The 10,086-nt window shown below is 38.4% G+C and overlaps 1 protein-coding gene across 2 annotated transcripts in view; it reads right to left on the bottom strand.

Annotated features, from left to right (window-relative positions):
* Nucleotides 1-10,086, bottom strand: part of Cp (ceruloplasmin) — a 44,065-nt gene that overhangs the window by 12,296 nt on the left and 21,683 nt on the right. For both annotated transcript variants that reach the window (XM_010625290.3, XM_010625289.3), the window contains exons 8-13: nt 9,391-9,543; nt 8,245-8,459; nt 5,513-5,663; nt 3,945-4,157; nt 2,650-2,860; nt 592-731 (exon numbers count right to left, since the gene is read on the bottom strand). In XM_010625290.3, the coding sequence (XP_010623592.1) occupies nt 592-731; nt 2,650-2,860; nt 3,945-4,157; nt 5,513-5,663; nt 8,245-8,459; nt 9,391-9,543 (1,083 nt within the window). The remainder of the gene's footprint in view (nt 1-591; nt 732-2,649; nt 2,861-3,944; nt 4,158-5,512; nt 5,664-8,244; nt 8,460-9,390; nt 9,544-10,086) is intronic.

Raw genomic sequence — 10,086 nt, 5'->3', positions numbered from 1 at the left:
TAGTCTTGTCATCAATCATTTATATATTAATTTTTAAAATAAGTGGCTGTGTATTTTGCTGTTATTTTGGTGGGGTGAGATAATGGTGAATTTGGTCAAGAAATTCACCTGGAGGTAGTTTCCTAGAATTTAAAAAAAAAAAAAATCTATAAGAATCAACTTGATAAACACCATACACACAATTTCACAAACTGACAGAGACAAGCAATATTTTATTAACGATATTCTTCAATAAACATAGTTTTGTTTGTTTGTTTTTGTGGTACTTGGAATTCAACTCAGGGCCTCTGCTCCGAGCCACATCCCCAGTCGTTTTTATTTTATCTTTTAAAAATTTGAGACGGGGTCTTGCTAAGTCACTAAGCTGCCCCAGCTGGGCTTGAACTTTTAATCTTCTTGCTCCAGAATGCTGGGGTTACCGATGAGCACCACCATACCTGGTTTTAGCTCATATTTATTGCATAACTGCATTTAAAAATTTTGGATTTGAATTTTTAAAATTCAAAAATCTCCACAGAGAGATACTGACTGTTGCTACACAAAGCAGCACCTCCCCAGCCTGGGCCCCATAAAGAAGAGCTGTTAACCCACCTAGAATACCCAGGTGTTCTTCTGCAGCTCTTCTCTCCACCGGAACTGTGAACGTGCTGTCAGTGTACTGCCGATATATAGCTTTCTTGTACTTTGAGCCTATGTAAAACTCTCCCTTATCCAAGAATGCATTTGAAGTGCTGAAAAAAATAAAACAACCTCAGGTTAGTATTTATTGTAATGAAAATGGAAGCTAAATCAGGATTCAAGTTTTAAATTTTGAATAAAAATATAATTATTTAAAGAGTGACTGTGGTACTTTTAATCAGTTTCCACTCCAGTAAGAAATAAAGAGTTTATAAATAGGTGTAGTTGTGGGCTGGGGATTTAGCTCAATGGTGACGCCACCTACCTCACAAGCACAAGGTCCTGAGTTCAGTCCCAACTACCAAAAATGAAAAAAAAAAAAAAGGTGTAGTTGAAAATGCACCTAGTGTCACAGTGAAACTACATGAATCTTGGCCCTGACTGCTACTCACTAGATTAACCTAGCTTGTCATTGCCAGTTGGAGCCTCATTTTCCTTGCCCCTAAGATGAGCTAGTTGGCTGGATCATCTCTAAGGTTTCCTTATTGCTCTAAAATTGTAAGAGTCCAGAGTTAATCAATGGCATGTTCTCTGGTTACTGCAGTTATTTCTGGTTAATGGGAACTGAATGGTAAATTTTTCCACCCATTCACCTTTCCTGAAGTTTTCCTTGACTCCTAATGGCTCCTGAAGCCTTTTAACCATTATATCCCAGTCACTGAAATAAACTTTTATCCTTTACCCTGCAAACCACACTCAACTGCCACCGTCAAACAGGGCCTAACTATGTAGGTCACCAGTCACGTGCTTCCCCATCTGCCCATCCCGCTGTGTGACTGAGGGAGGCCCCCTCTCACGCCCATGAGGTCCTGCATGATGTGAGTGAGATGACAGAGAGAAAGTGCTTAGGAAAGAGCTCCTGGAAGTGTAGGTAATGCTCCTCTAAACGGGTGTTTTTGAAGCTCCAGTGACCATCTTTTACTTACATTTATTCATACCAAATTACTTTTTACTTTTCCACAATGCATGTCAATGGTTTCAAACCATATTTATCTATAAGTACTTGAAGAAAAGAGCTGTGCTCTGTTGTCACATATTTAAAATGTGAAATTATTATTTGGTTAAAAATAAAATTTTGGAGGAAAAAATACACCAAAAATAATTGATGAAGAAAATAGTATATCAGCTGTGAATTTGGTTAATTTTGGTTAAGTTTAAAAATCAATGACAAGAGAAGGGCACAGGAATGTGAGAAGACAATCTAAGAGAAAAGAAAGCAATTTTACAGAAAAACCACATCTTCTTTATCCAGTCTCCAACTGATGGGCAAATGGGCTGTTTCCAAGTTTTAGCTATTACAAACTGTGTTGCTATAAACATAAAGAATGAGAAATTAGATTCATTCATAGGAAAATGGATACATATTGAGGACATACTCCTAAGTGAAATAAATAAGTCATACGTGTGTAAATACTGAATAGTTTCTCTGGTGTGAAAAACTATAATAGTACATAAGATCCTAATGAGATAATGGACAATGTGAAATAGGAAGTAAAGGGCTAAAGGTGTAGGGAAAGTGGGAAGGGTGGGGGAAAAGAAATAAGGGAAAAGAAAATATATGAGAAAATGAAGAAATGGAAACAAAGTGTTTGTAAATGCGGAGGGGAGGAGGGGGTGAAGGGAGGGCAGGGACAAGGGGAAAAAATGAGAACCAAGACCTGTCATGTAAAGGTACAAGATCCCAACGATGAATGTAACTGTACTGTATCCCTAAAATGTACCAATAAACTCAATGAGAGAAAATAAAAAGAAAAGAAAGCAAGAAGAATGACTTCAAATAATCGAAAGAGAGAAATGAAAGTTCCTGTGAGAGAGTCGAAAAAAGCAGAAATGAATGAGAACAGCTCCCCGGAAGTGTTCTGCTGTTGCTTAAGACACAACTGTTTCATTTTCTAAAAGCGTCATTCTTTTCTAAAAGAGAAACCTAAAATTTCAGATGAACAAACTGGAGATCAGAGACCGGAGAATTACTTTTGCTCCTGTAAATGATGCAACTCCTTTTCCCATTCCCTGTGTGGCGAATAATCCCATTCCATCTCGACCGCTGCGATGTAGTAGGTCCTTTCTCCCAGGTAGAGAGCGGAACCCTCCTTGGACAGTTGCTTGCATGGCTTCACAGTGTATTTTTGTTTCATGCCACCTGTGTAGTGGTCCGTTGTAAGGCACTCCACATCAAAAGTCCCTGGAGTGGTAAATTAAAAAAAAATGCCACCCTTTTCACTCAGTGCTCTCCACGGCTCCTCGCCTTACCCAGAACCAACAGCAAAGTCCTCATCGTGAGGGTGGATCACCTGGCTACTCTGATCGTGTCACCCACTGCTTACCTTGCTCCAACCACGTAGGCCTCTTTACTGTTCTTGGAACAAGGGTTCTTGTTCTTGGAGCCAAGTGTCTGCCTGTCTCAGGACCTTTGCCCTTGCTATTTTCTCTCCTACCTGGAATATTTCTCAAATGTCTACATGGTTCATGCTCTCACTTTTGTCAGGTCTCTCTTAACTAACACCTCCTGAGAGAATCCTGACCTCTTTCCCTGCTCTACTTCTCTTTGTGTATTATAATCACTTAACCTACTGGTCCATGTTTTAATATAGTTGCTTATTGTCTGTCTTGTATTAGAATTTCAGCTCCATGAGACATTTTATCTCTCGTTCATTTTTGTATTTACATTTGTAAAAAACATTTGAAAAGGCAACACTTGGTCAATCTTAAATTTTAGTGACACATAATTAACAAATACAACCTCAGACAAATCAGCATGTTCTTACATTTTGACTGAAATGCATTTTTCTTTGCTTAGTGTGATATATTTGCTCCGAGTCGGGCCTTTGGGTGAATCTGAATTTGCATGACTACATTTCTAGAGTAAAATACTCATCTGCAAGCAGTCCACAAGCCAACACTACATCTAGGCTACAGAGATATGATGACAGATTTAGACACTGAGCCTCTTCAGGAGTCATTTCCTTCCTAGTTCACTTTCCCATCCGTCTTTAAAAGAACCACAGTGGAAAAGGGGGACCTTCTTGGGGGTTCACCTGTGGAAATGGAGGAAACTACATCACACTCTTCTCACTCTTTTCCCTCCTTCACCCTCCAATAAATAGAAGACTGTCTGGGGTAGACTTCTGCCGATGGTGGTGGCCCCATTTGAGTCTTTCGAAGGGAGAAGGGGCACTGGGAAGTCCTGGAAAGGGCTAAGTTTATCACCAACAAAAATCACACAAATAGACCCGACAGAGACTTGTCTTCGCTTTAAAGAAATATACCTTCTGTGTCGGGGTGCATGAGGAGCGTCAGACTTGTTTGAGGGAAGAGGTTCGCTGTGTCTCTTCTTTCTCCTCTTGACAGATACGTGTTTCCTGAGAAGTATATCCCGTGTAAATCAGCCTCATTTCCAGCACTGAACAAGTACCACACAACTGAGTCTCCTCGGCACATGGTGAGACCAGGCTGGTTCCCATACATGAATCCATTCATGGCTGTTAAAATCGGGAAACAACATTTTGAAAGTGATTTATGTAATGTCTTTCTGCAGAACAACCTCCTTGACTTTCCAAGCCAATTTTAAATTTTAAAGGACTCGTCCCAGCCTGCCCAGCTTTCACGTGCCAGCCGTGTCTCTGCTGTCCCCAGTACTCCCAGAGCAGCCCCTGACTGGCTTCACAGAGCAGAGCCGATGGTGTGGTTCCTGGAGCTCTGTGCCCCTGTCCCTCGTTCCCTGGAGACGTCACTGTGCTGCCAGCTAGAACAAGATATTCTGGCTGTTGTTCTCAGTACTTTCCGTGGCCATATTTGTGAACACCTAAATCTATAAATACTAACGGCTTTTCCTGGACCTCATAGGCCGGGAATGTGTTTATTTTTCTAGATGAAAAATTCTGACTCATCTTGAATAACAGGGAAGAGTATGCACAGGAAATTTTCTCCCATTGTTCTTTCTCTAACAGATAATATCCTTGATGCCTCCAAAATGCAAACGTGCAGAACTAGAAGTATTTTGAAGGTTGAGAGTAGTGTATCTAGGATCAGGCCAGCTTTTAAAATAAGCAGAAAGACTCTCATACAAAACAGCATCAGTTTGTAGCTCAAGTTTGTATTTTTTTTTTCTATTAGCTGGAGTAATTTTTACCATTGTCCATTAATAGAACGGGCCTTTTGAACAATGAGCCCACTGTCTCGAGACCCTAACCACATTTTAGAATTACAGTGAGAAAGGAAAAAAAATCTAACTCTAGGCTTCAATTAAATAAAAGTCTCTGGGTTTGTCTTGAGCATGGTGGTTATTAAATGCTCCCAAATGTTTTTGAAATGCAGTCATGGGTGAGAATCATGTGAGCAAAGATCATATCTTTTTATACACTGAGTAATAAAATGCACTTGTCATTATTCAGACGTGAATGAGGAGTGTGTCTAACTCAAACTGGAGCATACATCAGAATCACACAGAGGTTTTGTTAAACACAGTTTTCTGGGAACTATTATCCAAGTCTGAGATTTAGGAGGTCAGGATTGGGCGCAAAAATCTGCATTTCTGACAAGTCCCTACATAATACTGAGGTTGCTCCCCAGTGACCTCACTTTGAGGGGCACTCAACTAATTGGTGTGTCTTGTATGTCTCATTACTTTGAGTTAAATAAAGTGATGGGTAATTGACTGACACATTAAATAATCAGTGACGTCACCCTTGGCATGACTGTATTTAATTATGTATTGAAAATTAATCAGTAATCAAAACTACTTGCATTTTGGATTAATTAAATTATTACCTATGCAGTACTGAAATGACTTGACAGATTAGCTTCCTGTACTTATAGTTAAAGGTACAATACTCACAGTGCATTTTATTAGACTCCTGAAAGTCTGCATCCTCCTTATTCACTTGATTGGGTGCGGTTGTAAACATTTGAATATTACCATCGAAGAGTAAGCTCTCATTCTCATCAAATACTGTAGGAAACAAATAGAACTCCTTGTCTACATCTTTCTGTAAATCAAGACAGAACAATGATGAGAAGGCAGGATGCGTAAAGCAGAAGACTTACATGTACACAATGCTGTCTGTGCTCAAACAAGCTTAAGGAGGAATGAGAACAGACGTTTCAGCTCGTCTTTGTGAAGTAGGCTTATGAAACATTCCAGTTGACCACCCAAGATTACATTGGTATCTGTTGAGTGGGCTTTGGTTCAGCATGGTAACCTGAGCCTCTCTCTGCATCTGAAAGTTCTGCATCTTCTCTCTTCCTGCCCCACTGTGATACCAAGTGAAACCGCTAAAAATCATTAAAATAGGGGGAAATTTGTGTAAATGCTGGAAGTCAAGGAAGATGCTATCCACATTCAGAAAATTCTTAAAAATTCCTGTAAGGCAGAGCAGGGTGAAAGCAGCAGTTTGAGAGACCCATCATCCTAAGTGGAGAAATAACCTGCCAACAAACTGCCACCCTCCCCATCAGCTGGGCAAAATTATTACTCTCTCCCCTGCCCCCTGGTTAAAATGATGATGATGATGATGATGATGATGATAAGGAGGAGGAGGAGGAGGAGAAAAAGAAATACTGTCTATGAGATAATCCAGCCATTCAAAAAAGCCAATTCGTCTAAGGAATAGGAGCATATGAGAAATCATTAGAATATTATGTCTTTCCATTAAGAACATTCTTTCAGAGGAAAAACATGATTATCAAAGTGAAAAAATCCAACTAAAGCAGAGGCCTAAGGGTTAGATTCTACAGAGAGCAGAATCAATGATGAAGGAGATCTAAAGAAAGCTTCCATGAATCAGATGAAAAGATTTAAAGATGAAAAGTGTATACATGTGACTTTAAAAAGATAGGTTATAAAAGGGGAGACGTAATCCTAAGAAACAGTAGTCAAGATGTTCACCACCATAAAGAAAAAACTAGTGTACAGACTGCAGAGCTGCATGAGAAACAAGACAAAATTGACAACACAGACTTCTAATTGAGAATGTCCTGGTAAAAGTTTTGAATTTCAGAAGCAGAAATTCTTCAAGAGTCTGTATTAAAAATATTACCTAAAAGAGGCTTTTATAAAATTTATAAAATGTGACATCCTGACACGAGCTGTTCCCTTTGTTTTCCCTGAGATGTCTACAAAGCTGCCTTCTTGGAATTTAGATCTCACCTCCGATGTTATTTCCACCTTCTCAGGTTTTCTGTTCACTGTCCATTATTCTGTGTTTAAAGCACTTGCCACTTTCTGAAGTTATCTTCATTTTGTATGTATGCTTATCTCCCCACCCTCATTTTCCCTTGCACCCCTGGCACATATACTGGGATATAAATCCTGCTAGAACAGGAAACTGGCTTGTCTTATTTAGTGATGAATGCTATGCCTAGTACAGGATGTCTTTTGAACAGTTCAAATGCAGTGTCTCGTAAATAAATATTTATAATAAGCTAGAAATAAAGAGCAACTATTTATCTCCTATTGGAATGGCAAACCAATTCCTCTAGAATATTTCAGAGATTCTGAATAATTTCTTTTCTTTTTGCATTGCACTGTGTACTCGTGTATTGTCTCAAATCTGCAATACACAATGCAGTGTAAAAAGAAAAGAAATTATTCAGAATCTCTGAAATATTCTAGAGGAAAGCTATTAGTTTGAAATTTGAAAAAATAGGGAAAAGATCAAGTATTTGTCATTTCCTTCCTGTATAGTGTACTTCAGGGTAATGGCATAACTCACTGTACAGGGTAACTGCAAATTCACTATAGGAAGTTTCTGTTTATAGAAGAATTCTGGCTAGCAAACACAGAATGATGGAATCAGAATATTACATTATATAACTTTAATTAGTTTAATGCATCTAGGAGATGGCTGTCAGGGACTGATAACATCTCCAACTGAAAGACAATTATACATTATGCATTCTGTAACAGGAATACCCAGTGTCACAAGTGAAATAGTTTTGCAGAAAAGACTCTAATCTGAATCTAATTAAACCTTTGATTCTAGCCACTGACTTATGGGAAACAGAAGCAGAGAGACAGAAATAGGTTATAAGGCATCACAGGGTTGAAATAAGTAAAATCTAGACATGGAAGCCAGACAAATGACTCTTGCCACAGAAAAATTGCAAGAAAACAATCTTCACAAACATGTCAAATGTAATATGTGTAATTATTTGGATACTGATTAAAATAACACAAAGCAATTATAAGACAATCATGGAAATGTGAACGCTGATTGGATACTTGACAATATGAAGGGGTAATTATGATGTACATGATTATTAAGACCTGACAATTGAAATGTGGGGATTTAAAGGCACACAATAAAATACTTTAGAGATAAAAACAACAATGAGGTTAAAATGGTATTTCTGTTTCTAGGTCAAAAGGCCATGGTCTGATTTTATTATAAAAATGTCACAGGTCCCATAAACAATTTCATTTCCAATTTAAAGCAAAAAAAAAAATTAAATTTCCAATTTAAACAAATATTACGCATAACACCCTCACTGCCTCAAAACCTAGAGTTTTCTTTATGAAAATTCAAAGAGATTGACAAATCGTTTCCATTTTTCCCTGATTGGATTTACCTGTCTTCCATTTGCATGTAAACTTCCTTTCTTGCATATTTTGATTGGCCCAATAAGCCCAGTGAATATGTCTTTGGTAGGATTCACAGCAGAATAATACATCCCAGATAGGCACACAGGATCTGCATAAGTGGGTCCCACTTCTTTGGGAACAGTCCATTCATAGGTAAAGGTTTTCTTGGGTTCCACATAGGACGCAGAATGAGGAGGTACCCCTACAAGAAAGGTCACATAAGAGGTTAAGTGTACTTTCTAATGCAGTCATTCAAACAACAAAGTAGTCTGGATTAGCCTAGGATCAACCACTTCTGGGTTTCTAGATATGAGTTAAGAATGCAATTGTAGCTGGGAGGTGGCACATGCCTTTAATCCCAGCACTCGGGAGGCTGAGGCAGGAGGATCGTTGTGAGTTTGAGACCAGCCTGCGCTACATAGTGAGTTCCAGGTCAGTCTCAACTACGTAGTGAGACCCTGTCTCAAAAAACCAAAAAAAAAAAAAAAAAAGAATGGAATTCTACTTGTGCTCCTGTATCAGATTAACAGATTGGTGTGATTTCCTCAGGAAGCCTCCTCTAGAACCATGTCTAGGGTTGGTGTCCCTCTCTGTGCTGACACTTGCCCTGAGAATGTATTATAAATGCCTTTAATACTAAGAGAATAAACTCTACTTTAAAGTCATAGTGATAAGTAAATGTAATATTATATTTCCAACCATACTTTATATATTACATATGTACAGATGAAAGTGGAGGAATTATATAAAAATATAATGGATGTCCACAGAACTATAGGTAATTAATGTCTTTATTCTTTTCTTTATTTAGAAAAATATTCAAATATTCTAAAATAAACATCTGACCCTCTTATAAGACTCTTTTAAAAATCAAAGTTACACAAATAGTACTCCAGAAATACAGTTGACATAATCCAATTACGTTCTTACTACCAATGTCAATAATCATCCAAGGAAGGCAGGATAAAATTCCTTTAACCAATTAGAATTGGTAGAAGAGATTTATTTGCTTTTTTGGCATACTGCCTGAAAATGATGTGTGAGCCGTTTCCTGGGGAATTCCTGCCGGATGCTGCAAGTGGCCTGTGAGGTGGGTTCTGAACAGTGTTGATCAGTTAGAGCTCCGTACTCACTTCCTGTTGAGGGGTTGGAATGTGGGGCGTAGTATGTGCCCTCATTGTCCTTGCTGAATCTCACCCCAGTCGGCTCAATACTGAGGGGATGTGGTCCTTTGTTATGAAAGGTGATCTTGAGGGTGTCTCCCACCTCTGCCCATATGACAGGACCTAGAGAAAAGGAGAGAAGGAGTATACTTCATTGGTGCATAACACACAGTATCTTTGTGTTCTCTGGCAAATATCACTGCAAAAAACATGCTGATGGGCTGCAATTGGAAAACTTAATTTTTCTTAAGTCCATTATTAATCTGAAATGGCAAGATTGGACAAAGGTTAGGACTTTTTGCTCCAACTTCAGGTTAATTAAATTGGTTATCATTTTTCCAAAGGCAGTTAATTAACTTTATACACTTGAGAAAAACTACACTGTCCTCATTGTGTCTTCTGTTGGCTAGAAGTACACTGTTTGTCCCAAGAGTCAGGAGTCAGAGGGTGCTTTAAACCATGACAGTGGGAAACAGGGAAGTTACATTGTGTTGGATGTGAAGGACAATGGTGTTTTGGGTTTTTCATCACTAAAATTAATATTATTTCCAATTACATAACAAAATCTAACTATAATACAAAAATATTTTATGTAGTATGGAAAATAAGTGGATCATAACAATTTAGGTCCCTATTTCTCTCTCTCTCTCTCTCTCTCTCTCTCTC

Source organism: Fukomys damarensis, unplaced genomic scaffold (assembly GCF_012274545.1).
Source record: "Fukomys damarensis isolate Sample0158 unplaced genomic scaffold, DMR_v1.0_HiC HiC_scaffold_37, whole genome shotgun sequence".
Classification (NCBI taxonomy): Eukaryota; Metazoa; Chordata; class Mammalia; order Rodentia; family Bathyergidae; genus Fukomys; species Fukomys damarensis.
This window is presented reverse-complemented; position numbering and strand designations above follow the sequence as displayed.